Source organism: Fringilla coelebs (assembly GCF_963513975.1).
Source record: "Fringilla coelebs genome assembly, chromosome: 6".
NCBI lineage: Eukaryota > Metazoa > Chordata > Aves > Passeriformes > Fringillidae > Fringilla > Fringilla coelebs.
This window is the reverse complement of record NC_140034.1, coordinates 23612278-23640232: the sequence shown is the minus strand read 5'-3', so window position 1 is coordinate 23640232 and position 27955 is coordinate 23612278. Positions and strand designations below refer to the sequence as shown.

General features: G+C 48.7%; 1 protein-coding gene across 1 annotated transcript; it reads left to right on the top strand.

Moving 5' to 3' along the window:
• Positions 1–5682: 5682 nt before the first annotated feature.
• Positions 5683–27012, top strand: VSX2 (visual system homeobox 2; the record flags this gene model as incomplete). Its single annotated transcript, XM_084208407.1, has 5 exons — positions 5683–6121; positions 7301–7385; positions 10301–10424; positions 25550–25730; positions 26681–27012. 5 exons carry the CDS (start codon positions 5683–5685, stop codon positions 27010–27012), a joined length of 1161 nt encoding a protein of 386 aa, XP_084064533.1.
• Between the last annotated feature and the right edge of the window lie 943 nt (positions 27013–27955).

Sequence of the window (27955 nt, the reverse complement as noted above, 5' to 3'; positions counted from 1 at the left end):
CAAACCCATAATTTTCTTTAAACAAGGCAGAAGAGTTTTTTATCTGATGATGGAAAGGACATCAAATTGTTCCTCAAATTTCCTCTTTCTCACGAACTAAGAAAAGGGAACATCTAATATAGTTAAAAGAAAATGCATCAGACACACCCCTTTGATAAAATGTATAATTTATCTGAAGTACTCATGTGCCAAAGCATTATTTAGAAGTGAGAGGGATATCCTCAGCCAAAAACTATATTATAATTAATTATTATAATTAAATGGTAATGAGGTGGCCAACATTCATGGTGAACCAAGCAAATCTTTATATACATTTATGGCAGCTTCATGTACGATGTCCAGGTCAAACATCATTACTTTCCTACACCACAATTTAGCTGACTTTAAAATGATGTGTGCTGAACAGACTTTAGTCCACATGGTAAAGCCCATGTCTTCCTGCTCTGTTACTTTCTAATAAATCAGCAGTGGAACTCTTGAAACTGGTTGAACAAAAATGAGTTAAGTTGCTCCAGGAGGATTAAAAGCATGTCTACATATGGGTCTAGCTTGCTAAAAAGTAATTTATAGTACACTTCTTTCAAAAGGAGAACTAAACATTTATCCATTGAATAATATTCTCTTCTGTTTCAGGAGTTGGAAAAGAGTGGCAATAAACCTCTGGAGTTGCCCCATGCAGCACTGCCCAGACAGAAGAAGTGAACCAGATGTGATGGGACTCTGACATGCAGCACCCACTCCAGACTGGACCAAAGGGTTACATTTTTCTCCTCTGATTTCCAGGCAACTGGAAGTTACTGATATATTCAGCTAACAGAAAGCTTTGCTATCCAGCCCTTACCTGCTGAGCAGCCCATGCAGAAAAGGTTTTGTTTAACCCCTTGTCATGAGCAGAGCAGAGCACCCAACACCTCAAGCTGTGCCAGAGGAGAGGTATCCTGAGTGACTCTGACCTTGCCACAGGAAACTGCAGGACAGAGGAAGTGCCTGTGGTGCAGCATGGTTGAGTCCTAGCAGCTGGGGGTTCCAGGTGGGAGGAATGGAGGTGCTCAGCCAGAGAGAAAATACGAGAAATATGGATGTGCCTGTGTCAGGAGAGAAAGAGAGGTATAATGGAAAAAGAAAATGTCAGAAGTGCTAAGCAAAGTGAAATCCTAGCTCTGCTAAATGCCGGTGACCAAGGTCCTGCTGTCTTCAGTAGGATGAAGATTTTACCCGGGGGTTAGGAGGTGCAGCTCAAAACTACCAGGATGATTCAGAGCAGGCGGAAAGAGAGAGGTCTGCTCAGGGCTGCAGTAACTCAGCCAGCAGCTGCCAGCTGGGAGCATTTGGCCATGGGCATGACAGGTGCCATAATCTCCTGTCATCATGTACTTTGTATCTTTGATTATTTAGACATCGATAGACTGACATGTAAAGAAAAATGTATGTTCAATAGGACACTTGACATCAGAAGCTTCTTATATGGGAAGGCTTTTATATAGAGAGAACATCCCTATCAGACACTATGAGCTCCCTGAAATTCAAGATTTTAAGGCTGCAGGGAACATTACAACCTTCTAGCCTGAACTTTGAGATAAAATAAGCTACAAAACCAAATAATTTCTGCATCAGGCCAATATCTTCTAGATGAGTTATAGATCATCTCCTGCAAACTTCCAGCCTTGGTTTGAAGACTTTATATGATAGACAGAATTGAAAACATCTGTAGGCAGATAGCTCTGGTCAGTCTTTGTGTCTCAGCAGTTTTGATTAATACAGCAAGTTTCTCTTCTTGTAATATTAGCATTATCATGCCTTATATCCATCTACAGTGCAACATATGGTGGAAGGATAATGTAAAAATGTCCAGTGACTGTGACTTCAGTGGATCACCAGTGGTCCCCAAAGTTTAAGAACATAGCTAAAATAAAAACATACTAAGAGAGACTTTTATTCAAAATATTTTTACATATGTAAGTTTTGAAAGGAGACAGGCAGGAGCTGCATGCACCTGCACTGCAGAGGAGACCAAGATAACTGATGCAGTGCTGGAAGAACCCAAAAGCCATTGTAGAGGAGATGGAAGAGCCCAGGGAGATCTGTTCTGACCTGTTTGAATCACCAGAGAATCACAGAATGTTTTGGGCCAAAAAGGACTTTAAGGATCATGTAGTTGTAACCCCCCTGCCATAAGCAGGGATGTCACCCACTAGATCAGGTTGCTTTAAGCCCCATCCTGCCTGGCCTTGGACTCTTCCAAGGACAGGGCATCCACAACTTGTCTGAGCAACCTGTTCAGTGCCTCACTACTCCCTGAGTAAAGAATTTCTTCCTAACATCTAATCTAACTGTTTCCTCATTCCATTTAAAACCGTCCCCACCTTGTCCTCTCCCTGTCTACCCATGTAAAACGTTGCCCTCAATCATTTTTAAGGCACTTTTATCCACTGAGGTTTGTCTAGACAAGGACAGCTTTGAACCAGTGCTGACAGAGAGAGCAAAGAGTATGCTTCTGTTATGGAAATGAAGTAGCAGTTCTTTAGAGACTAAGGGGTTAACAACAAACAGTGCTTCTACCGAGATTCAAGTTTTCCAGGACACAGGAGAAGGCTGAAGTAAAGCTAAGACTGAAGAAAGAACCAAGTCAGCCCAACACATGTGCCTGGATGAAGGATAGATTTGCAAACAAATGGGAGAAGTGGAAAAGTTCAGCCCCAAGGATAAGACAGATGAACTATGGAAAAGGAAAAAGGATGAGCTGGATCAGAAAAATGTGAGAGAATTCAAGGTTTCTAATGTTTCTCTCCCCAGGAAATCATCTGAGTCATGGTAGCTGAGGAAAGCTTTCATAAAGCCAGAATTTTTTCTGGTGAAGACAGGGTAAAAATATTGTCAGAAATTGGTTATAGTAAGAAATACATATATAGAGGTACAGAATATAGGTGAAAATATAGTCAGAAATTAGAGAGGTATTGAGTAATACAAGTACTGATATATGAGAAACTTCAGTATATATCAGCAAGGCCCCTATATCTATACCTTTATATCCTGACAATGGTCAGAGCATCAACTTTGTATGAACTGTTTCTAATCACCTGTCAAGGAGGCTAAAAATAATAAAGGTGACACATGCTGTAGAGTGGACCTCAGGCTGATAAACTCTGATGGGCTTGTCAAATTGGCCTCTGTGTCTAGCTTGAGCTAGAACACCCAAATAACCCACACCCCTCTGCCTGTCCTGGGGCAGGGATGCAGAGCTGGGTCTGAAGGAAAAGGAGAAATTGTGGGGCTCAAAGAGCTGTCAGAACACGGGCTCAAGGTGAGAAGCAGCCCCTGTGCATATCCACACCCTCTGTGAGCTCTGGGCAGTTCTTTAGGTATAACAACAGTGTGCACCTCCTCACACTGATGCTGGTACCCCACAGAGGTAGTTACAACATTTCAGAGGGCTTTAGACCTGGTGGGTTTAGTTCTACAGCAGACTGCAGCTTGGGACCACATAACCCACACAATGTCATTCTCCCTCAGAGATGTTTGAGGAGGAACTGTTTCTGGAGAAATTTGGATCAGTTTACAGAGAACTTGAGAATTAGAGAAATCATAATAAAGTTCTGAATAATTTATTGGCAAGATGATAGCTTGAATTTTTACCCTAACAGACCCAGTCATGCTAAGGCACAGCTTGTGTAACTCCAGGTTGAAGGAAATTGCTGGGGAAGGAAATTGCATACCATACCTGGGGAGCCCCAGTGGGGTGGGACAGAGGTCAAACCAAGAATTAGCTAATTAGCAGACAAGACACAACCCAAGTGTGAGGTGGTAGGATTGTCTGATATGTCCCTGACAAGGTGTACATTGCTACCTCCCCACCCTCCAGGAGTGAAGCTGGCTGCACAAGGTCAGCTCACTGATACAGGCAGCTGCCAGGAAAGCCCTGGAGGGACCCTCAGCAGGAGCTCCTCCCTCCTCTGCTTGGCAGCTGCTTTTAAACTGAGGGGCTCATTCCTGGCTCCTGCCTGAGCTACGTGCCTGGACCAGGCCATGTACCTACTGATCTGGACCCCCCATTCAGGGACTTGACTTCATGGCCAGAGCTTGGAGCTGCCTCATCCCCATCAACTTGTCTGGTGATCTGGACTGAAGGCTGAGTCTGGCTACAGCCCACAACTGCTCTGCTTGCCTTGCTCAGGTACAGTGAGATGGGGCCGGGGCTGGGGGAAACCTGCTCCTATGACTCTTAACACATTTGGCTCCCAGCTTCCTGTCCTTTAGAAAGCAGCTGGCTGCCCCAGTGCTCTGGCAGTCTTCATTCACTTCTGAACCATTTCCATCTTTGTGGAGATATGAGTTTCTTTAAAATAATGGCTGGGAATATTACTACCTTGTTGCTCTAACATGAGACAGTCTCATCAATTCTGCCATCACAGTGGAGTTGCCCTTGGTTTGCTCAGTGAAGGCATGATTTTCAGCATCTGCAGCAGCCTCAATTCTTTGGCTGACCAAGACTCTAAGCCAGGATTTCCAAAGTATACAGGACATGGCCTTTGGGCAGTCCAAAACCTTTGTGACCATCCTGGACAGATACCACAAATTTCAGAGAGAGTCCCTGCTCTTGTTTCACAGCCTTCTCCAGAGACCAGGAGGACAGGTTTCCCCTGGGGACAGGTTCCCCTTCATGTGAAGGCTGGAGCCATTTGTCCTGATGAACCGCCCCAGAGGCCTGCAAAAAGGAGAAGAGGAGCAATAGGGAGCTGCTTCTCCTCGAAGCTGAGGCAGAAGATGGATTTTTCACGCTGATCTGGAGCTACAGTCCCAGCCCCAGTTTGGTATCCCCTAATTACCTGGCCCCATGAGCAGGCTGCAGGAGCCCTGCGGGCGCTGACCGCTATCGCAGGGCATGCGCTGGGGGAGCTCTTGCCTCGGGTTGAGCAGAACAGGGCAGGTCTTATGGTTTCACTTAATTTAGTGCCTTTGGTTGGGGTCATGCTGGCAGGGATGAGGTGTGTGGTGTCTTGCCCACAGACGATAAAAGGCAAGTTAACAAGAAACTGTGTGGTTCAGAAACCCTGCTCATGGGCATGGGTGTCTAGAGAGCGCAAGCAACTGTTTCACTTCCTCTGATGGCATGAAGCCGAACGCTTCTCCAACGTGCAAAGCTTCCAGCTCGGTATTTTTAAGGAACATTGCTCAGTTTTAATTCTTAGCTTACCTGCGTGGGCCCTAATTTCTCTTCTGACCTCTTATTTATCTCAGAATACGGGATGAGCAGGGAAGCCAGAGAGCCCGTGGTTTCCCTACACGTAAGCCTTGCGCATCTCTCCTCCAGGGCCGGTGCCCCACGCCGTGCGCTTTTATGAAAGCAGGGATGCCTCCATCCCTCCCTCCCTCCCTCTCTAACCCCACCTCCCCAGCACGGCTGGAGGCGAAGCGGGGCCGGGGCCTACGGGGCCGGGCCGGCCCTTCTTTGCGCAGGGGCGGGCGGTAGCCCCAGTCCGCTGCCGGGCACCGGCCCCAGCCCGCCGAGTAGCGGCCCCGCCGCCGCCGGTGCCGGCTTTTTGGCATCCCTAATCGCGGCTGGCCCCTGTGATTGGCTGCGCGGCTCTGACCCCGCTCGGGCTCCCGGCTGGGCGGATAAAAGGGGCCTGAGCCGGGGGCTCCCAGGCATTCCCGGAGCGGGCACCAGGGACCGCTGGCCGCAGCATGACGGGCAAAGCGGGCGCGGCGCTGGCCCCCAGCCTGCCCGGCAAGCCCAAGCCCGACGGCGCGGCCGCCGCCCCCGCCGCCCCGCCACTGCCTCCGCCGCCCCCCGCGGCTGGGGTCAAGTCCAACTCTGGGCCCACCCCTCCCCGCTGCACCGGTTTCGGCATCCAGGAGATCCTGGGCTTGAACAAGGAGCCGCCGTCGCACCCTCGGGCCGCCCTGGACTCTCTGCCCGCCGGGCACCTGCTGGCGGCCCGCTCCGTACTCAGTCCCGCCGGAGTGGGCGGCGTGAGCATGGGGCTGCTGGGGGCCAGCGGCATCCCCGGCTTTTACACCCAGCCCACCTTCCTAGAGGTGCTTTCCGACCCCCAGAGCGTCCACCTGCAGCCCCTGGCCCGGGCCCCCGGGCAGCTGGACAGCAGCCAGACGGCCAGCTCAGGTAGGCACCGTCTCCGGCCCCCGGGGACCCGCTGCGCCCCACCAGCACCGCCGTCCGCACCCAGCCGCCGCCCGCACCCCGTGTCCCGGCGGGAGGCCACTTGCTCGGCGGTGGAAGGGAGATTTCGTTTCGACCCCGAGAATGAGGAGAAGGGCAGGCGGGACCATATTTTCCCCCGTCCGGGGCTGCGGACGCGGTCTGATGGCGCGGCCCCGGTCGCCCGGCCTAGGGATGCGCAGAGCCCCGTCGGAGCGGCCCCCGCGACCCTGTGGTGCCGGAAAATTAGGGGTCTTTCGGTATCCTTTTCCTAGACGGCAGCAGCCTCCCACAACTCTGCCTGCAGGCCCCGTTCCGCGGCCGCTTCGGGTCCCCCCAGAGCGGCAGGCAGCAGCGCCGGACCCTGGCTCCGCGGGCAATTCCCGGCCTCTCTCCGGCAGCAGCGCCCGTCCCGGGCCGTGCCCGCCGCCCCCGCCCGCAGCACGGCCCGCCGAGCAGCACGGGGCCGGGCCCGGGCAGGTGGCGCGGCGCCGCGGGAAGGAGTGGGACCGGAGCGCGCATCGAAATACGGGTCCCCGATCCGTCCCGCGGTTGCTCCTTTGGGGCAAAGGCGGCGGCGTCCTGCCCTCAACACCCCCGGGCCGTGGCATCCCTGGGGAACCGGGGGCGGTGGATAGGCAGCAGCTCCTCCCGAGGCTTGTTTTTGCTGGTAGCTCCATAAACCTCAGTTTCTCCCGCCCCGCTCCGGTGTTTCTGGGGCGCGGTCCGGGATCCCCGGGTTAGGGCGGGCGGTCGCGGTTGCCCGGCCGCGGAGCTGGGGCTGCAGCTTCCCCGTTTTCCTACGGTTTGGTTGAGCTCGCCGGGCTCTGCGTGTTAGCAGCGAGGCAACAGCAGCCTCAGCAAACGACTCTGGTGGAGAGAGGCGAGAGCTAGAGCCCTGGTCCCGGCCCGGAGCCTTCCCTGGCTGGGGCGTATCGCCCCGAGCTGCCCGCACCGGATCGGGAGCGGCGCCGGTGCCGCGCTGGAGGGAGCAGCCGGCGTCGGGCCCCGTCCGCGGCGCGACCGCAACGAAATCTTCGGCCAGAGCGGGCGGAGGGAGCGGAGCGGCGGGCCTGGCCCTGCCCGGGAGGACTCTGGCGGGGAGCGAACCCCAGCCCACAGCCGCTGCCTGTCTTTCCGCAGATTCCGAGGATGTCTCCTCCAGCGACCGAAAAATGTCCAAATCCTCCCTAAATCAGAGCAAGAAACGAAAGAAGAGGCGGCACAGGTAAGACAGCGGCGGCCACCCCTCCCGCTCCCGTCGCCTCAGTCCCCAGGGAACCGGCCACCGGCGAGCCCCGCCGCCCCGGCGGGGACGGCCCGCTCCGGCCTGGAGCAAAATATTCTTCCCGGCACCGGCCGCCGGAGCGCCCCGGCACTCCTGCGGCTTCTCGAGTGGGTCCTTCCCTTTATTCTTTCTCCCCGTCCAAAATAAATCGGATATGGGGACGTGCCTATAGGGACAGGGGGATTCGACCACAGTTGTCATTTTATTTAATTTTTTCTGGCTGCGGATCCAGATATCCCGGGTTGCAATCTTGTGCAGCCCATGAGCTGCGGTGGAATGCGGATCATCAGTGTTTGGAAGGGAAAATCATCAACCTGTCAGAAATAATAAAAGCCGTTTTCAGCTTCACATACAGCAATCTTAATACTGGCTGTCAGCAAGACACAATTCCTATCAATAATTTAAATATTTTATTACATAAAAATAAATATTTTGCCAATAGATTAAAGATTAAATAGTTGGGAATCAGACAGCCTGCAAAGAAGCTGAAGAAGACTGGGAAACTGTTTAAGGAAACGGAGATCCACTTTGGGATTTGGTTTCCTATAAGCGCGGTCAGGGTAATAGACTTTGCCTGAGTTCTCCCACAGTTAAAATGGAGTTGGTTTGTTTGCGCTTAATAAACAGAAACGAAAAATCCCGTGCTGGGTTCTGGCATTGCTGTGGCCAGAGCTCCGGGACAAAGGAAGGCCAAACACCATCCACTGAGGGTGATTTAGGAATAATTAAATCAATCCTGCCACGATGCAGGAAAGGTGGATTAAAAGACGCTCCAGTGAAAGCTTAGCAGGATGCGGGGTGGAAGGAGACCGACTATCCCCGGAGATATCCTGCTATGTGTGCAACAGGAGGCTCGGTCTGGAGGGCTGCTTTCCAAAGCCGGACCCCTCCCCAGGCAAATGTTCCCAGTTTGGGTGCTCTGGAGTAAGTACGAGTTCATTTTCTTTGCACCCCAGACGGGGCTGGGCGATAACACAGCTGGGACTGGTATACAAGTACCGATCTGGATGAGAGATAGAAAACGAAATTCAGATTTGTTTTGTTCTCAGTTCTAGACAGAAACAGACCTGCAACATTTGTCTCTAGTTGAATATTCCGTTGTAAACAGTTAAGACCTCTAATTGTACCGAGGAAGGGCTGGAAGATAACTGGCCAATAGCCTGCAAATAGCTGCAGGATAGAAACACCAAAAGGGACAGTGGGCTGCGAATTGCAAAAGGGACGGGGACTACCCGGGCATGAGCTAAAAAGGGAAAACTTCAGCCGAATGTCAGCAAAACCCTCCCGCCGGTGGGGCTGGACAGGCTTCCGCGCTCTTGTGGGAGGAAGATGGAGGGGAATGCTTGAAATCTAAACTGGATCAAAATTGGAATAATTTTTCTGTGGTCCTAGAGAGAGAAAATACATGATTCAGTGTGCCTCTGCTGTCCCTAGAGTGCACAGATTTGTCAGAGTTGAAGAAAAACTGTTTGCAAAGAGAATGGATTTAAAAGTGAATTTAAAGAAGGGTCTGATTGCAGGCAGGTCCCTTGCATTTGCATCCTGCTTTTGTTAGTGTTATTATCGATCTGGTGGAATCCTTTTCATTCTGTATAGCGGAGGATATTTCTGATATTTTCTGTTTATGCTCTCTGGAACTGAAAGGCTTTTCTGAAATTTGGATGTATTTTAGAAAAAGACTATTTCCTCTTTCCTTCTGGGAGATGCAGGTTTTTTAGATTGATGGTAAATTTACACATTTACTTTACACAAGGGCTGCAATTCGTTGTTGGGTTTAGGATTGTTTCATTTTGATTTGGTTTTTTTTTTGGTTGAGGTTTTTTGTTTGATTTGGCTTTTTGGTTGAGTTTTTTTGTTTGATTTGGCTTTTTGGTTGAGGTTTTTTGTTTGATTTGGTTTTTGGTTGAGTTTTTTTTTGTTTGTTTTTGTTTTGTTTTTTGGTTGGTTGGAGTTTTTTGTTTGTTTGTTGTTTTGTTGTTTGGGGTGTTTTTTTTGCCATTGTAGTATTTTTAGCTTTTTTCTAAAATTGTGCTTTCTCTACTGGAGGAGTTGAAAGGTGGGAGTTTTAACCCTCAGGGAGTGCAAGTGGTCCGAGACTTCTCATCCATCTGCTAGGGAAAGGCTTTCATCTGTCTCGGCTTTCCAGCTGCTGATTTTTCAATTTGGTTGTCCCAAACTGAGAACTGGCTGCATGGAGGCAGGTTGGGCTGCTGCCTGCCCAGGGCAGTCCAGGAGGATTTCTGAAGGATAATGGGGTAATGCAAACTGGCAGGGAGCAGCGAAGGAGATATTGGAGTGGAAGCAGCCGGGGGAAAGGCAGAGGAAGGGAGCTGGTCCTGGTTCTCATGGGGAAGAACTGGTGAGAAGTGGTGGGTTGGGGTGGAGGAAACATTTGGAGAATTCGTCCAAAGACTGAGACTCGAGGTGAAGGATTATTTGCTCTTGGAGATTGAAGGGGCTAAGGACCAGCAGCTGGGAAAGGGCTCAGCACCTCTCCAGATGAGGTGCTGAGGAGATGCTGCTCCATCTCAGTGTGATGATCCTCCCAGGAGGCGGCAGAGTCTACGATCTGCTGCCATCGCTGCGGGTGCTTGCTGCTGGGGAGACACTGTCTCCAGAGGCAAGTCCCTGAAAGGGAAGGTGATTTGTAACTGCTAAAAATGCTGTCTTCTGGCATTTTCTGGTTCTCCTTTCACCCTGGCACCTGACCTTTTGTGCACAGGAACACAGGAGGTGGGGAAAAGCTATGTATTAGCTGGTCACCCAGGTTTCACTGTTTTCAGTGTCCATTTCTCTGACTCTTCATCATCTTTGCTGCTTCTTGTGTTTTGATCAAAGAGTTTTACTCCCCTCAGGACAATCTTCACATCCTATCAACTGGAGGAGCTGGAAAAGGCCTTCAATGAGGCCCACTATCCTGACGTATATGCTAGAGAGATGTTGGCCATGAAAACAGAGTTGCCAGAAGACAGGATACAGGTAATCATATCTCTTGGACCCCCTTACTGTGCTGCTCTCAGCCATGTTCATCCCTCCATGAAGAAAAGGCAGCGGCATGGGCAGGCTGACATTTTTCTGAATAAACTTCCCCAGGCTGTCCACTCCCCTGCTTTTGGTGGCTAGGCAGGCAGATCAGATATTCTTGGCAGATTTGTATTTGGTGTTTGTATGTGACATGTGCTGTGCCTGGTGTGTGGTACCAGCCATTTGGGGGATGCAACAGAGGGGATCTTAAATCAGAGAAGGACAACAGGCATGCAAAAAAAGATGACAGCATTTCAAGGTCTTGGTAAAAGCAAGGAGAGAGCCTCCCAGAGACCATGCCTTGGTAGGCATTGCTGAGGGGAAAGAGCTCATCTCTGCTCCTTTGGCCACAGAAGGATGCACAGGGATGGTGTGGGCAGCTAGTACAGCTGTGGGTAGGATTCAGTGTGGGAATGATGGGTGAGTCCCAGCGAGATGTTTGCACCACGTCTGCACTTTGACTGGATTTGCCTCCTCAAGTGACGTTTCCCTGAAAGTTTCTGGGGACAATTTTTTGGGCTTTTTTTGTTAATTTGTTAAATTCTTTAAGTTAACAGCTTTTAACATTAAGGTTGTAGCTGCATGTCAGTCCTGTCGTGCTACTGTGAGGAGGTGGAACAAGGGGGTGTGAAATATAACTGCTGTGTGGAGAATCCTCCAGCAGCAAGGAGCAGCCTGAGCTGCAGGGCTGGGCCAGGACCAGCCTTTGGCATGCATTACAGCCAGAAAGCTGGGGAAGACTTAACAGCTGCTTTTTCCAGTGGGGGAGGCACACTGGGCAGAGTTAACAGATGCTCACAAGGGTGCACTCCAGCAGCTTCTTTTGCCTCGCTGTACCCCATGGCTTGCTCCCATCAGGTTTCTACACAAGGCACAGGATTGTAATGGCCAAGCCTTGAGCAGGTGGAGTTCTGGTCTGGCTGGAAGTTAACCTGCCCTGGTTCTCCACACAGTGGCAGTGGCTGGCCTCTGTGACTGGTGCACAGTAGCTCCTACAAGAGACGTTGCCCCATGTGCCATATGGTGTTGGTCCAGGTTTCCCTGGTTCCTCCTTCTGTTCATCACTCATGCATGCCCAGCACCCATCAAACTGTGTCTGAGCTGCTGCTCTTTCTTTGCTGAAGAGACAGCCCAGGAGGCTGCTCCCTTGTGGGTTTGGGATGTAGCTCAGAGGGCACGCAGCAGGATGGCACTGATGCTGGAAGCCGCTGAGATATGACCCCGTACAGGGACAGGAAGATCCTCCAAAACCAAAGTGTAGCCTTTTTCCCCCCTGTTCTGAGCCCCCCTCACCACCCTTATTCTTGTGCTCAATCAAATATGACATTTTTATAAGAGCAGCTCATGCTTCTTATCCCATTGACCTGGCAGGACTCCTGCTGCTCTAAGAGCTTGTAGATAACCTGTGTGCTAACAGGATTTCCACTAGTCTTCAGAAATAATTGCCCACCATCTCAAATCCTAGCTGATGCATTAGGAGTTTGCTCTGAGAAGCAAGCCCTGATGCTTTGCCTTTAGAAGGAATGAAGTGGATGGATGGTCACTTCTCCACTTGTGATCCTGTAGGACATCAGGTCAAGGAGAGGAGAGACTCTTGGGAATTTATTGTTGCCCACAGCCCCAATTTGGTGCTGGGCTGGAAAGAAGATCTTTTGATTTCCCATGAAAGACCTTTTCAAGGAAGAGGTTCATCTAGTGGCACAGTGTATGTTAAATCCTATTTCTCTGGTCAGAGCTGAGAGCATTCATTCTATGTGAGGGGGAGTGAAATGTTGTGGCAGACAGTGTAGAGCTGACACAGCTTGTACAGCTTCAGCCCCTGGAACACCCTGAGTATTTTAACTGACTTGGAAATTAAGTAGCAGGGAAAGTATCTGAGCTGTCACTGACTGGTCTGCCCTGTCATTCTGCAGCCGGCTAATGAGCAACTGCTTACTCTTCCTGTATTGCAGCTTTTAAACCTAGGAGGGCTCCTTACTGTGACCCCTCTGCTCTTGAGATCAGGTTAGACTTGGGCAGCAGAAGCACCCCAATGTATGACTGTTTTGAACATCAGGTGTAACTAATGGCATGTGTATTACAGAAAAAAGTGATTGTGAATAACAGTTTTGCTGATCATGAAAGAGGAAACATTGAGAAACAACAGAATTTCTGTAACATCTGTTGAGCATGTTGCCAGGGTGAGCATCAGGCTCACATAGGAGTCCTGAGCACCACTGTTCTTTCCAATAAGTCAGCAATCCCTTGTCCCTTACCACAATTCTATGAAATCTCCTTGTCCATATTTTTTGTGAGTGACAAGCCATGGCGAGGTGATTCCCAGCTTTGATCATACTTCTTGATATTTTACCTCATATTTCTTTTCAGCTTTGGGCCTTTTTGTTACAAGCCTAATTATTTCCCCTTGGTTATAAAGTTCATGCTCTTTAAATAAATGTAAGATATTTCTTCTCCTGGCCACTTTTGGTTTTCATAATTTCTTAAGTAAGTTGCAAAGATCTTTCCTTAAATCACCCTTTTTAAATCACATGCTCCTCTCTTAATCATGTGGTTGTTCTTACATGAAGCCCACGCTGTCTGTCAGCCTTCCTGGAGATAAGGGACCCCGTGCCTACAGCTGCATGCTGGGTGTGTTCACACCAGTTCAGCTGGGCTTGTGGTCCTTTGCACAAATAGTATTGGATTAGCACTGATCTGCTTGCTTCCTTATTTATTTCTATTTATCTAATTCAGTTGCTTCAAACTTCTTTTAGACAGATTTTATTTTATGCTCAGGATATTTCCTTCAGTGTTCTGGGTTTCATATGGAATTTTGTTAACTTTGGCTGAACAAGCATAAAAACAGCCCTACCAGCAGAGACAGTGGCAAGAGGTGGATGCTACATAGGGCAGCTGTCTGGTGATACTGAGCACTTTGTCAGTCTCCTGGGATTTTGAATGCATGTAAATATCTTAATATCCCATGGCAAGAAGTTCTGCAGCAGAACTGCCTGAGTGCAGTCGATCTTGCTTTGAATCTCTTAGCATCATTTAGTGCTCCTTGGAAGAGACAGCTTACAATGAATCTTTACTCCCATCTTCATAATATTTATAATTTCACATCATCACATTTTTTTCCTTGCATGAGTTTCCAGTTGCCTGAGGGAGCTCTATTTGCATTTTCATTGTTGCTTGTGGTTCCTCTCCTCTTTAAGCAATGCTGTCTCCCTCCTGTAGGTCATTAATGAAAGTGTTTTCTAATATTGTTGTGAGCATCATATGTTGTGGACCTCTACAGCATTTCATGTGGTTTCCCACTGGATCCTCACCTAAGACTGATATCTACCCCTTATTTTCATTCATGGAATTATTTCTCAGGAGGTATTAGTCAAAGAGAAAGTAAATCACCTATGAAATTTGATGTGAAAGTGAAATTCAAGGAGGGCAATTGAAAGAATGATATATAGGAATGTTTGCAGATAAAGCCTTCAGCAGAACACTACAAATAGCCATCAGAGGCCAAGAAAGTTACTGGTTTAAGAGAACATTGAATACAGGAAAAAATATTCAAGCCCTCCATTTAAAGAGGATATGAGAGTGTATTTTTTTCCAAGGCAGACACACACTGTGTGTGTCTTACTCCCACACTGAGCTGGCTGCTCCTGGAAGGAAAATGAGCATCCTCCCATTGGGCAGCATGGGAAAATAATTTTTTATAATAGTGAGGTACTATGCACAAGTCACATCAGATGTCACTGTGGCCATTTTGCAAGATACTTGAAAAAGACCACATTAATCAATGTATTTGAAAGAATATTCATAGGAGTTGAAGTGCCAGTATTGCAATAAACCCATGTTCTGTAAAATACAAGAGAGGTAAGTAGATTCCTGTGGGAAAGTATATCCTTAATAAACACTATGAAGTATTAAAAATGTCCTGAGGCTGACAAACACTGTGACATCTGACTTAAATTGCTGTTTCTCATTACAAATCTCTTAAGTGTAACTGGTAGATTTTAGATAAATTATCCCCATTGAATTTATTAATACATAACAGTTCCAAACTTTAAACTGAGTAGTTACAATATGAAAGTTCAGTAACAGTTTGATTTGGGGATTATTGAAATGATTGTGTATGTTTGTCCTTATAGTATGTTTCCTACTGATCAAACAAATTGATTAATCAGTATTTCAAAAAAATAGATCCTGACTGCTATTGTAGGGACATCAGAGTCACCTTTTAAGGGAAGTAATCAACTAAAAAAGGTAATAAAACTGCTAAAAATTGTCAGTTCTTGTTGTTAAAAGGTGCATGGTAATTATTGGATGACAATTTTTGGGACAAATAAAATTGCTCACATAAGCAAAAGGAATCCCAAGAAGAGGCTGTTGCTGTGTGAGGAGGGGGGGATTGTCTGTGCATCCAGCAAGCTTTGTCAGGCAGCTTAGAGGCCAATTTTGGCTAAAAACTAAACAAGGTCAATTAAATCTCTAATTGAAAAAGTATTGGTTTAGCTATCAGATTAACACATTTCAGTAGCACTGTGGAGCCCTTTAGGAGTTGAACAGGGATGGAGGAATCAGGAGGAGGAATCATTTAGAGGGAAGCAAGTAGCAAGAGTATTTTGCAATGACAGAGGCTTACCTTCCTTCAGAAAGGTTCTCTGTTTAGAGAGGAAGATAATTTGACAAGACCTGAGGAGCCCGCCCTGCACTGAGTGTGAGCTCAGGAGTGAACCCACGGAGCCCCCTCAAGAAACATGATAGAAAGCGTGAAGGAAAAATTAGTTTTATTCAGCTTCAGCAGCCCTGGCTTCTCCCTCTGCTGCCAGATTCCTGCTTGTTGCAGACTGCTGAGGTGTAGTCTGAGTCCCAGTGTGAGTATGGAATGCTGTGATTGCTCCATGCAGTTGGTGACCTTTCCTGAATGTGTGCCTGGAATGGCTGCCAAAGCATTGCTTAGTGCTGCAGAAGGTGGTGAGTGTGGGTTTTCCAAGCTTATCACTCTTACTCTAAGAAGTGAGGACCTGTCTGCTTGTGTTAAAATTTTGGGTGACTCTCACACACGGAACAGAGCAGGGCCAGATGAGGCACACTGCCAGTGGGTTCCACCTGGTACCTCTGTACAGCACATTCATGGGGACCACGCAGCTGGAAGGAAATTGCCACAGTGGGTAGGGTTGTTGGAGGTAGATTACCAAGGTGAAGGACAAGCCAAAATGTTGCTGTTGTGTATATTTCAAAATATATACATTTTAAGAGCCTGCAAGCAGTTAATCATGAAATAGAGTTGAGCAGCTAGTGCTGGCTACCTTTGCCAATAATTTGTGAGCACTGGGGCAAGCCATGGCTCTGTGATACCAGATAAGTGTCATAAACTTCCCCTATGCTTCTAGAAATGTAGGAAGTATACAAGTGAGAGTAATAAAACTAATCAAACTTAGTGGCTTACTGAGAATATTATTATGAGTTTTTCTCATGGCATATGGTGCATCTCTGCCTCCATATCTTTAATTGGTAAGTTAGGAGTTCATCCACTTTTCTGCCTCTTCAATAACATGCTTGTTTAGTTGATCTAAATTCATATTCATTTCCATTTTTCAATTAAGAGTTGTTTAATTTGGCCCTTTCTCTAATGGATTGTTTTCATTACCCTTTATCTATGGCCTGTTTTCAGCCCATGTGCTAGAACTTCGTTTACAAGTTAATTACCAGAGCTGCAAACAGAGGGGCTGGGTGATGGGCAAGAGCAGGGGCCCAGGCAAGCTTTTCCAAAGGGATTCTTGTCTGAAAAGTCTTACACCACATGCTTTTGGACAGAGAAAGAAAATGTGGCAGGAGAAAAGAAGGAAAATGGAGGGCTGGGAATGACACTTCGGCTTAATGAAGTGGGGGCTCTCCTGCTTGTTGCTAGACCATGCAGATTGCCTGCTTATCTTGTGGGATTTTACCCTGCTACATCTGGGGCTGTTAGGTGCAGCATTAAAAGGTCTTTTTGGTGGAGAGATAAAGGTATGGAGTTATGAATATTTTCTTTACCCAGGGCCTGCTTTATCCCTCTATGTTCAGTCCCTGGGTTGCTTTAGCCACTGATCAATTTTCTAAGTGAAACAAAAACCAAATAAAACCAAACTTGCTTCTTCTTGCCTTCTGCTCTGTTCTTGCAAGATGTTTATGGCTGTCCCAGGATAAGGGACTAGGAATTTGATGTGCTTTTGCACAGAACTGGGAGGAAAACAGGGCTCTTTACAGTGACTCTGCTTGTTCTCTCCACGGTTTGGAGACACTATCAGCAAGGATCTGACACCTTCAAGCATTGGGTCACACGAGTTCCCTGTGAGAGGAAAGGCAGGTGGGCAACAAAACATCCTGAAGCCCATTTCTCTGGAGGGCCTTGCTAAAGGCTTTCCCCATCATGTCCAAGAGAATCAGGAATGGCTCTGCAGGCATGATGCAAGGCTGGGACAACTCTTCCCTGCATTCACCCCCCCCATTTTCTTAACAACAGTAGTTTAAGGCTAACACTTCTCTGAGTCACCTTAGGCTTGCTGTTCCTCAATCACTTCAGCTCTTCTGGAAATACCATCCCAAATCCCTGTGCTGGGAACACTTGTATTCACTTCTTCACTTAATTATGAACTTTGTTCTCTCTCTTCTGATACCACTGCAGTTTTTCACATCTGTTTTTAAAAAATAATTAGTCATCCCAGCAATTTTAGTAGTTAATTCCTCTCCAGCCTTATGACACCTGGCAGAGGGAACAGCTGATGGTTGTGTTCATGTTTTCATTTAATGACCCTTTATTACAAAGTTTTCCTCCTTTCCTGGCTTTGAATAGAGATTTTTCTAACAGTTCAATAACACAAGCACTTTAGACACTCAGTTAATTTACTCTCCCCTTTATTTCTTAATGGATCTATTTCTCTCTGTAGTGTTTTTCTTTTACCCTGATAGATCTCAACAAGTTCTTCTGATTCTTCTCTGGAAGCACAAACCTGCTCTCCTTCTCATTGCCCTTCTCTGTGGGTGATCTGTGAGCCAGGTTTTGCCCAGGCACTGTAGAGCAGTCCAGTCCAAGCAGACATACCAAGAACCTCAATCTCCACGTGCATGAGGCTGGCAGGTCCTTCTGTGGAGCAGAAAAGAGGAACTGAGCTCTGAAACAAACTGTTTCTACAGTATCTTATAGCAAAGATGCCTTCCAGAGGGCGCTTTATCAGAGGCTGTGAAAAAGCATTAGGTGCTCTTCTGTCTACCCTGAGCATTACTGTCCTGGGAGCAGCAGTGAGAAGTGTTCAGTTTAGGACTTGCCCAGTGTAAGAATCACATTTGCTCCCTACTTTCTCTCTCAGCAGGTATCTGGTAGGCTCCCAAATGTCTGAGCAAAGGCAGAGCTGAAACTATGGCTGCCACACAGTTATTAGAGCTTTCAGCTGCAGCTTTCTTTTCAAAATTGTAGCAGGGGAATGCAAGCCAAGCATTGCCTGTAGCTGGTTGCCTTTCTGTGAGTTATATAAATGCTCATGCCATGCATGTTGCACTCATAAACATAGGGGTTATGATCCTTCCCTGGTCCAGCAGTAACCTGGTGACTGCCTCGTGCCTGGATGTTGTAGCTGACCTGCCACAATGTGCATAAGCAGCAGCACCTTTCCAGGCCAGGTTAGCTCATACCTGTGCTGCTCAGGCAGGCTGCCCACCCATGCCTCTGGTTCACCTGCAGCTTTGGGATCCACATGGCAAAATACTTTCTCACTGTGCTGCCCTTTCCTTTCTAAAGACACTGCTTGGCTCATCCAGAGGGAGGGCTGAACTGTGAGAGTTGTTGAGAAAAAGTTCTTGGAAGGATCTAGGCATCCCACCCATGTGAACATGCATGATGAATACCTGTGCCAGACACTGCTCACAGCCAGATGTGCCAGTGATGCCCATTCCAAGACAACTTGCCTTATGTCCATCACATCTTTCTGATATCTCTGGGTCCCTTCACTCTCAGCCTTCCACCTCAGAGTGCCCCATCACTGTCACTATAACAACTGCCATTTGTTGTTTCACTGGATCAACTTCTTCAGCTTATATGATGGCCATGACTGAGATCAAGGCTCAGTGTCTAAGTGACAGCTAAGGGAGATACCTGGGACTGTGCTGGCGAGCTCAGATGTGCTGTCCTGGTGCGGGCAGCGTTTCCAGCCAGCCTGCGTGTCACCAGCTCTGCAGGTCACACCATCAGCTCTGTGCCCAAGCTGGTGGTGTTGGCTGCAGGTGTGAGTGGCAGTGCCTGGAGAATCAGTTTTCTGCAGCTGGAAGATGTCATGTGAAAAGCCCTGGAGTAGTGAATTACCCAAGCAAGGTTAAGGGTATACAGAGCTGAGGAACAAGTAGAGCCAGGAGCAGACACAGGAGTAGAGTGCTGAAGGCCCACCCAAGCAGGTGCATGGAAACTGATTACATCTTACAGCATTTTATAAAATTTCATGTTCATATAGATATCTTCCAGCAAATGTTCAATGCTTCAAGGGTGCAGTGCATTGGTAAGCATGTGCTGTACCCCTTGGGGACTTTGCAGGCTGTCCCCATGCATGTAAGGCTTGAGCCTTATCTCAGGGAGCAGTGGGCACCAGCAGTACTGCAGACACCACCTCTTGTGGTGCACAGCCTCTGGTGCCTATGTGTTTTTCTGGAGAAGGTCAGAGAGCACCTTTGCCCTTTGCTCAGTGTCTACAGAAGAAGGGCAGGGCACCAGGGAGCTGATGCTGGCATGCAGGGGGCAGTCCCAGAGCACAGGCAGTGCTCCACAGCCTCAGGGGAACGCTGGCATCCCATGGTCTGATTTCAGGGCTCATTGAAAGGCATTGTGAAGGGGATGTGACATTTCTCCTCTGACTGTCCTGACTCACCTTCCCTAGCATGAAGGTGATAATGTGGTGCGTCCCTGCACGATTACAGAGTGCATTACTTACGGATGTTTATGAAGATCTATGCTAAGGTTTCCTCTGTGCTAGAGGACCTGCAGAGGAAAAGAAGGCAAAATGAAATAATTCAGGCAGGATAGCAGCTTGGTTAATGGAGTCAGGTACTGTGATCACCTCAAGGATGGACGTGCGCTATCACTGTTTGTGACAAGGACAGATGTCTCCCTGGGTTTCTGTGGATTAGGATGATGACTGCACTCTTGTCAGCTTTCTTGTGACTATCATGCTTCTATGACCCTGTTTTTTTTCTTGTTTTTCACTCAGCATGTTAGGAAAAGAGGAATTTGGGTGCTGATCTGCCAGGTCCCAGCATATAGGGGCCTATTCTGTAGTGCCAGCTAAGCTACAGCTCAGTTGGAATCACAGTGTGGCCGTAATGAAGTCAGTGTCTCAGAGATTCATTTGCTGTGCAGATGTGATGCACACACAGACTGAGCGTGTGCTGATCTCACTGTACTCACCCTGCACATCGTGTGCACACTTGTTTTTCTTTGGGGAAGATGGGATCCCTGCAGCAAATGAAGCTCTTTGCTTTTGAAAGGTTACAGGAAGTGAAAAAATGTTGCCCATGAGGCCAGGTGAAAACCTTAGATTAAGACATGTTTCCTGGTGAAGAGGGATTTTATAGCTTTGGTTGCATAAGTCAGATAAATTGCAACAAACAGTTATTCTTGGCCCACGTAGTGCTTTTAAGAGCAGGATTCAGACAGGACTAGCCCGCAGGGCTGGTGCCATGGTAACACCATGTACATTTTTGCTGGGTGTCCATTAAGCCCGTGTTCAATGAGTGCCCTGTTACTCTTTCAGTTTAGAGGAGACCCAAGCTTGGGTACACCATCATGTCTTCACTCAAGAGGGATGAGCACTGTCTCACAGCTCATCTTGTATCTCTGGTTGGACCTGTTAGCCAAGTGGGCCAGACACAACTCCAGCTTTTATCAGAAGGGCTTTTGCTATGTTGTGTACAGGAATAGCCCTTTCTAAAGGGAGTTCAGCAAGCTCTTTCCCAGTGTTAGCAAGAAGAGGGATGATGAGTCCTTTGATCAGCCATGCAGCCCATGTGCAACCTTTACTGCTCTCATTTAACTTCATAACCACTTTACGCCTGCCATAGAAAGTGATGTCACCATAAACAGCACCAATAACTTTGACATTACATTTGAAAAGACAGCAGTAAACTGTTTCCAGGCTTACACAGGTGGTGCAGTCTCCACCAGCAGTCAGGAAGCTTTTCTGTAGTGATTGCTAAAATGGAGGGATTTGAGGAAGCCCCAGGGCACAGTCAGACCTCATGCTATCATGGCAGTCGATTATACAGCCCCAGTACTCGTGGGGATGGGTGGGGACATGCTCCAAGCAAGATATGGGGCCATTCTTTGCAGTGTTCACATCTTCAGATTGAACCCAGCCAGAGCTACAGGTCCTGTCTGACATGAGGATGAGGACATCACTGTTTTATCAGAGGAGGTTTTAATTTGGAGCACTATCATTGTTAAGTCTTGGGTTGGAGAGGGAGGAGGTAGAACGGGAGAGGTGTATATGTCAGGAGAAACTGGGTACTGAGAGAGCAACGGGGCCCCGCCCGGGGAGGGCAGCTGGAGGTGTTGGCTGACCCCTCCAGAGTCCTTCAAGCGGGGAAGTGACAGACAAAGAGCGCACAGCTGCCTGTCCGTGTGCTGGGGAGCCGGTCTCGGCGTCACCCCGGGGCTCCTGGGGTTCTGCCCCTTGCTTTAGGGGCTGTTTTGCCAACAGCCGTGCGCAGCTGCTGCCTGCGGCCCGGCAGACGCACGCGCTGCGGTGTCTGTGTGTCCGTGTCGGTGTGTCCGCAGGGGCGGACGGACATCTGCCTGTGGCCATCTAGCGGACACTCAGCTCGTGCTGCTCCGGGCCGGCTCCGGCTTGTGCTCCACAAACCTCTCTCCTTGAAATGTCCCTGTTGGAATGTTCCATCGAAGGCAGGACGAGAGACCGGTTGATGCAAAATTTCGCAATTATCGAGCCTGGGATTTTCGTTTAATAGATGAGGAATGCTTGGGCAGGAAAAATATATATTTTTTAATATTAATAAGAAAAAAAAAATCCAAAATTCTCCTGTCTTTTTACCCTAGCTTGGAAAGTAGCTGCCAAGAAAATGAGTGTTACCAGTGGAAAGTTTTTGGTTGAAAAAAATAGAAACAATACACAGGAACACCACAGATATTTTAAAATATCCCTTCACTAATTCAGGTTTCTGAATTATGGCTAACCTCAGGGAGATTTCTCTCTTCAGCAGACAATGTTTCAGGCACTGATTTGGTAAACAAACTAATATGATGAATGTGGATAACAAGGATGTGTCAAGTCTTATGTCCCCTTGCAAAATGAGAGATTTCTCCTCCTACAATTTGCTCTTCTGCATCATCAATAATCTGAAGAAGTATCAGTTGTCATTTGTGTTTCAGAGGAGAAAATTGTTGAGATTATCCTTGCCAGTCTTGACTCCAAAATTCCCACTCCAAAACCCTTGCGACCCTATAGTCAAGTACAGAGTGCCTGAACTTTTATTGGTTTGGGCAGTGGGCACTGGAGGTGAGTGTTAGGTGATGATTAAAGTTAGAAACAGTCACAGTTTTTTGCAATACTGCAAGATAAACCTGTCCACTTTTCTCTGTTGTAAGCTGCTCCAGGCTTCCTGGAGCAGCTTACGAGATTTCACTAAGGGTGTTCGTGTGAAAATAGAGGTGTGAAACTTTTTGGGTGTAACACATTGGTCCAAAAGACACCTCTGCGCACAACATTGTGACAGCTTTGCACAAATATGTGACATACTTCAGTCTAAAATTAATCAGAAGGTTTCACCACTGCCCATGAGATGTGGAAGCAGAAACACAGTCTTTTCACCATACCCTGGGCTGTGCAACAGAAACCCAGATGAAAACAAGAGAGAAGGAAGGTGCAGGATACAGAGCAATGTCAGTAAAGCATTTCACAAAGCTGAGCCAATCCACAGGGTGGGAAGGAGCAAGAGGAAATGTGGACAAACCTAGACATTGTTTGAAGCAGACAAAATCTTACAGAGTCAGAGGAAGCTGTAGAGTAGATGTCTCCAAGCAAGGACAATAAGCAGCCAAAGAATACCAAAACCACAAGAGATGTATAAGGTGAGTGAAGTGTAAGGGGGAAACCCTCTCCTGGAAAAGTGAGGTGCCAATACTAAATAACTGCATATTTGGATGTTGTGACTGATGAACCAACAGAGCTGAAAATAGCTCTGAGTTACTAAAATCACTGTGTAATTCAGCTCAGAATCAAGGCATGTGGAAATTTTCATAACATGTTGATACATTTGAAGAAATCCCTGAGAGCTTCTCATTAATGAAAGCCCCACTGATGGAGCCATCTGAATGAGGACAAAATCATGAAACAGGACACAGGGGACAATCCTGCTGATTTGAAATGGCATGAGGGCTGCCAGTGCCCTGCTGGAGCTCGTCACTCAATGTTCCTCAGAATGAGCTTGTGACAGAGATGCTTGACTGGGATCTGATCCCAGCAATACACAGTATTGAGTACCATTGGTTTCGCTTCATTTCATGCTTCAGATGAAGATATGGTTCCTAGTTAAAAAAGCAAGATGGTCAGTCTTCCTGATTTCTGTTCTGGGATTTCAAACTTTCATTTTTCCTAATCAAAACCAAGAGGAAATTCCCATCAAATGACAAAATTTGTTTTGGAAATCTCAGAATGATCTTACTGAGATGTTGATGCAATTTTGATTTTCTCATTTGGCTTTAAAGCATAGATTTTGCATGTCTTAGGCAGCTGAGATTAAAATACGGCATTCAGAAGAAAGCTATAGATAATTTTGATTACACTTCCACTGGCTGGACACAGTTTTTCCTGAGTGATTGAATCAGCATTTTTTGATTGAAGATTTTCTACCAGCTCTAGTCAAAATTGGGCTGCCAGCTGGCAAAGCTTCTGCTGCCTCCAGTGTTTGTGTAACACCACCATGGAAAAGGGGATGCTCCAGGGTAGCAGGTTTTGTGGCAGTGGGCAGTGCTGGGGCAGGCTGAGAACCAGCCAAGGAAAAGGAAGAGGAGCATGAGGCAGGAATATGATAGGGGCATCAGGGTGGGAGGGAAGAGAAAGGGCAAGAGGAAAAGCATCAGTAAAGAGGCACCTGCAGCTCTGCACCTGTGCTCTGGGAATGGGAGGATTGCATGACCTGGAGTGAGACCCTCTGCCAGCATCCTTCTGACTGCACAGCCAAGCAAACACATGTTTCACACAGGCATGGAGGAGAGGGAGAAGAGAGGAAGCTTTGCATTCCTGAGGGTCTTTGCTTAGACCCTGGAGGATTTGCAACCCTCCCCAGTCCAGGGGTTACAGACTGGCAGTATGAAAGTGTAAATCACACCATTTATCATGCAGAGGAGTGACATGTGGTGAAGCAGCCTCCTTCCTTTGCCTGGTAAAATCCTCTCTGACATGCACAGAGTGTCTTCTGCTGGGAGAAGCTGGGATCACAGCCAGTGGGACCACCCCCCACCCATTCCACAGAGCTGTGTGGGGGAGCAGGCTGGCTGGGCTCCTGGGAATGGCCAGCAGTGGCTGTCATCAGTGCTAGCAAGTCACCCATCTGCCTGCCCTGCAGCTCTGTCCCGACCATAAGGTTTCAGTGCTGGGCAGTTCTCCTCTGCACAGGTAGAAGAGATGATACTGCCTTGCCACCTGACATCAGGACATCACTCAGTGGCATCAGTCTTATGGTCCCCATGGCAGAGCTGGGGGACTGGCACAGACCCCCCAGTGCTCCCACTGCAGCTTGAGCTCCCCCACAGCTACGAGTAGTGGGACAAGAGAGGGTTAAGCTGTCAGCTCTGTAATGTTAAACAGGTGTCAAAGGCACCTCCATATATCTGCAGATTGAAATCAAATTCTTTGCAGTATAAAAAGATAAATTACCCAGGCGATTCCCGCCTCATCCCACTCATCAGGCCAGCGCCAGACGGCAAGCAATTTTTTTTTTTAATGTGCTAACGACCTAATCAAGCAATCAAGTCGGAGAAGATTGCGGAGTGACCCCGAGCATCCATCTGCCAGCGAGACCCCGACATTCATTTCCATTCTGCCGTGTACTTTCCGGGAAAGGGAGGGAAAAAAATAGAGAAGAAAAAAAAATCCTAAACAAATTAACACCCAATTTTCTGTGAGTCTAATTAGTTAAATGAGGAGGTGTTTGGGGTGTCCACGGGGAGGGAGGGACTGCCTCTCGGAGAGGGGCCTGGTAACTCCACGGCATTAATTAGCGCAGGTCAATGGCGTGGTTCCCTGGGGACCAGCTGCTTTAATTTCCCGTGATATTTCAGTGCCTGAGGCCCATCGATTCAAACTGAAATTAACTTATTTTTCAATCAGGCCTGGGCTGCCCCTGGGGCTGACTCTTCCTTTGCCTCCTTCTGAATAGACCTCAAGCAATTTTTCATCTAAAGCTGATGCCTCTGCTCGGGGGGAGAAGGGAGGGGAGCCGGGGAGGGAGGAGGGTGAGGGAGACAAGAGGAATGGAAATCGGAGAGAGAGCACTAATAGATTTCTGCGAGTATCACCCCCTCCCTGCCATCGCTGCCTGCCTCTCTGCTCACTGCCCCCCAGGTCACAGCTCAGAGATTATTCTGCCAATTTTCTGAGAAGATGAGGGGTTTTTCAAACTGGGAATTCAGGGCAAAGCGCACAGAGCAGCTTCCCCCTTCTTTCGAGCATCCGCCCCCATCCCAGCCCTCCCTGCAGGCACCGCTGCCTGCAGCCCTGCACTGCTGCTCAGACACACAGCAAATAATAAAAGAAAATCCCAGGCACGAGAGCCAAAAGCCACTAGAAAAAAGACGTTGCAGTGGCAAATTAATTACATCCTGTAGAGAGGGATGGGACCTGCTTTCACACTTGGCCCTCTCCGGTCCTTCAAGGGAGGGAGGGAGAGATACCCAATGTCTGTCGCATGGGGGAAGAGGTTGTATTGCCTTTGGGATAAGCATCCACCCATCTGCTTTCATCGTGCTGCGGAAGTACATGCATGTTCCCACGTGGGAAGGGGCCTGGCATGCCTTCTCCATGCACAAAAACCGTGTCCCTCCTTGTTGCTCGCTCCAGGTTTGGTTCCAGAACCGCCGGGCCAAATGGCGGAAGAGGGAGAAGTGCTGGGGCCGGAGCAGTGTGATGGCTGAGTACGGGCTCTACGGTGCCATGGTGCGTCACTCCATCCCGCTGCCCGAGTCCATCCTCAAGTCTGCCAAGGATGGCATCATGGAGTCCTGTGCCCCTTGGCTCCTGGGTAAGAGAGCAGCCAACTTCATGGGGGGTGGCAAATGGGTAGAGACAGGGGGATGCAGGGAAGAAATCGGGGTCATGTTGAAAATAGGTGAGGGGCGCAGGGAAAGGTCCCCCCATCCTGCCACCCTCAATGCCTCCGTCTGCCAACGACCTTTGTCAATAGGGTTCCACCAAATTCTGCTGGACCTTGGATCATGACCTGCTGAATCTGGCTGGGACACAAATTTGCCCACATGCTCAGGCTAGTACTAACCTTCCCTTCCCATGGCTCAAGCATGTTTCATGCCCAGCTCTGGAGCAGGGGCTGTAATCCTTGCCCAAGGCAAGAGGTCATCCCAGTCTCACTCCTCCAGCCCTGTGATGCTGGATGGGATGCTAGGACTCCCAAAAGCTCTGTCTTTGCCCAAGTTTCAGTTGGTTTTCTGTGCAGACATGGAGGTAGCAGCTACCCTGTCACACTCCTGCTCTTTGCTTCCCTCTCTCTGACCTTCCAGGCTGGTTCTGCCCCAAAACTATCTGGCATCTTAACAATGGACTGTCCTGTCCTGTCTGTGTGAAACAGAGAGAGGCAGAAGGGTGTTTGTGGTTTGATACAGAAATAAAATGATCCCTCTTAATGAGGGATCTCTCTCCCCAGCCTCCGTGAAGCTCAGGCAACTATGCTGCTGTCTGAGACCCTCATCTCCATGCAGGAACAAGTTAGCTTCAGGTTCACAGAGAGAAATGAAGGGGAGAGTAATTATAGACCTTTGGGACCAGCCACAGTCCACAGATGCTGGGCTGCCCTTGTGCGGGGGCCGGAGCCAGTGGCTCGCCATGACTGCTGTGTGAAGCAAGGGTTTCTGCTTTTCCTTAATTCTGGCCTCTCTTTATCTTTGCTGTTTTCAGTTCAAGATGGCTTTCCCATGCCCAGGCGCTTTTCTAAACCCGAATACCAACAATTCTTTTTAGGGATGCACAAAAAGTCTCTGGAGGCAGCGGCTGAGGCGGGGAGGAAGACAGAGGTGGAGCGCCAGGCCCTGCCCAAGCTTGACAAAGGTGACAAGGAAGAAAGGGGTCCTGATCCCAAAACCACCATTTCCCAGGAGGAACTGAGAGAAAACAGCATTGCTGCCCTCAGGGCCAAAGCTCAGGAGCACAGCACCAAAGTCCTGGGGACCATTGCCGGGGACACCCCAGCCCCAGGCAGGAAGCCGGAGACAGGGGAGGAGGCCGCAGCAGCGGAGGATGAGAGACAGACGGAGAAGCTGAACTCATCGCAGAAGGAGGAGAAGTTGATCTAGGGGGAACAGAGGTGGCAGAAGCCAGCCCCGACAGACACTGTGTCCTCTGGGGGCCATGTTCCCCCTTGGACTGCCAGCTGTCCCTGGCCACCCCTGCCAGGGAGAGGGGCCCTGGTCTCTGTGTTTGGGGCTGCCTGGCAGGGGTGCCCACTGCCTGCTCCCCTTGAGCATACCCCTGCCCCTCGCTCCTCCACCCCACTAGGCCTTCCTCACCCCCCACCCCTTCCTTTTGGGGAACCAGGAAGTGTCACATCATCGCTGCCACCCATGACACTAAGGCTCTGCTCCTTTCAGCCGCATGACTGGCTCTGGGGCTTTCTCCTTCTGCTGCAGCCCCAAACCCCATTTGCCGTCCTGAAGCAAGCCTATTCCTGGCTGCCATGCCTCTCCTTGGTGCACATCTCTGCCCAGTGCTGCCCAGGCCCCTTCTCCTTGTGCCCTGTCCCACTGTGCCCCAGGCAGACACGCCACCTTCTGCTGGCCATCACCTCTGCCTGTGGCCCAGGCTGCAGCAGGACAAGCCCATGGCAGTGCTTGCAGGAAACGATGACCATCCATCTAGGGCGGTTTGCATCTTCCTCCCATCCCTCCCTGCTCAGCACTAAGGTCTGCGGGGAGGGGACTGCAGCTTAAGGGCAGTTATGTTTTGCCTCTCTTTGGCAGGGAGTGGCAGGTTTAGCCCACAGGCACGACACCCTGGTCCCACCGGGCACCCTGAGCTGACCCCAGCCCATTTCACTGGCTCCTGCAGGGCTGGGTCTGACTCTGCCCTAAACACCAAAACCCTACACCCCTGCAGAGGGGATGAATGGTGAATTTATTTATTGAATACATTATTCCAGGTGAGACAACAACATCCACCTAATGTATTTATTGAATTAAATTTGTCCAGCGCACCCTCTGAGTGTTAAAGGGAATGACAGCCATGCACATCCACCCTGAT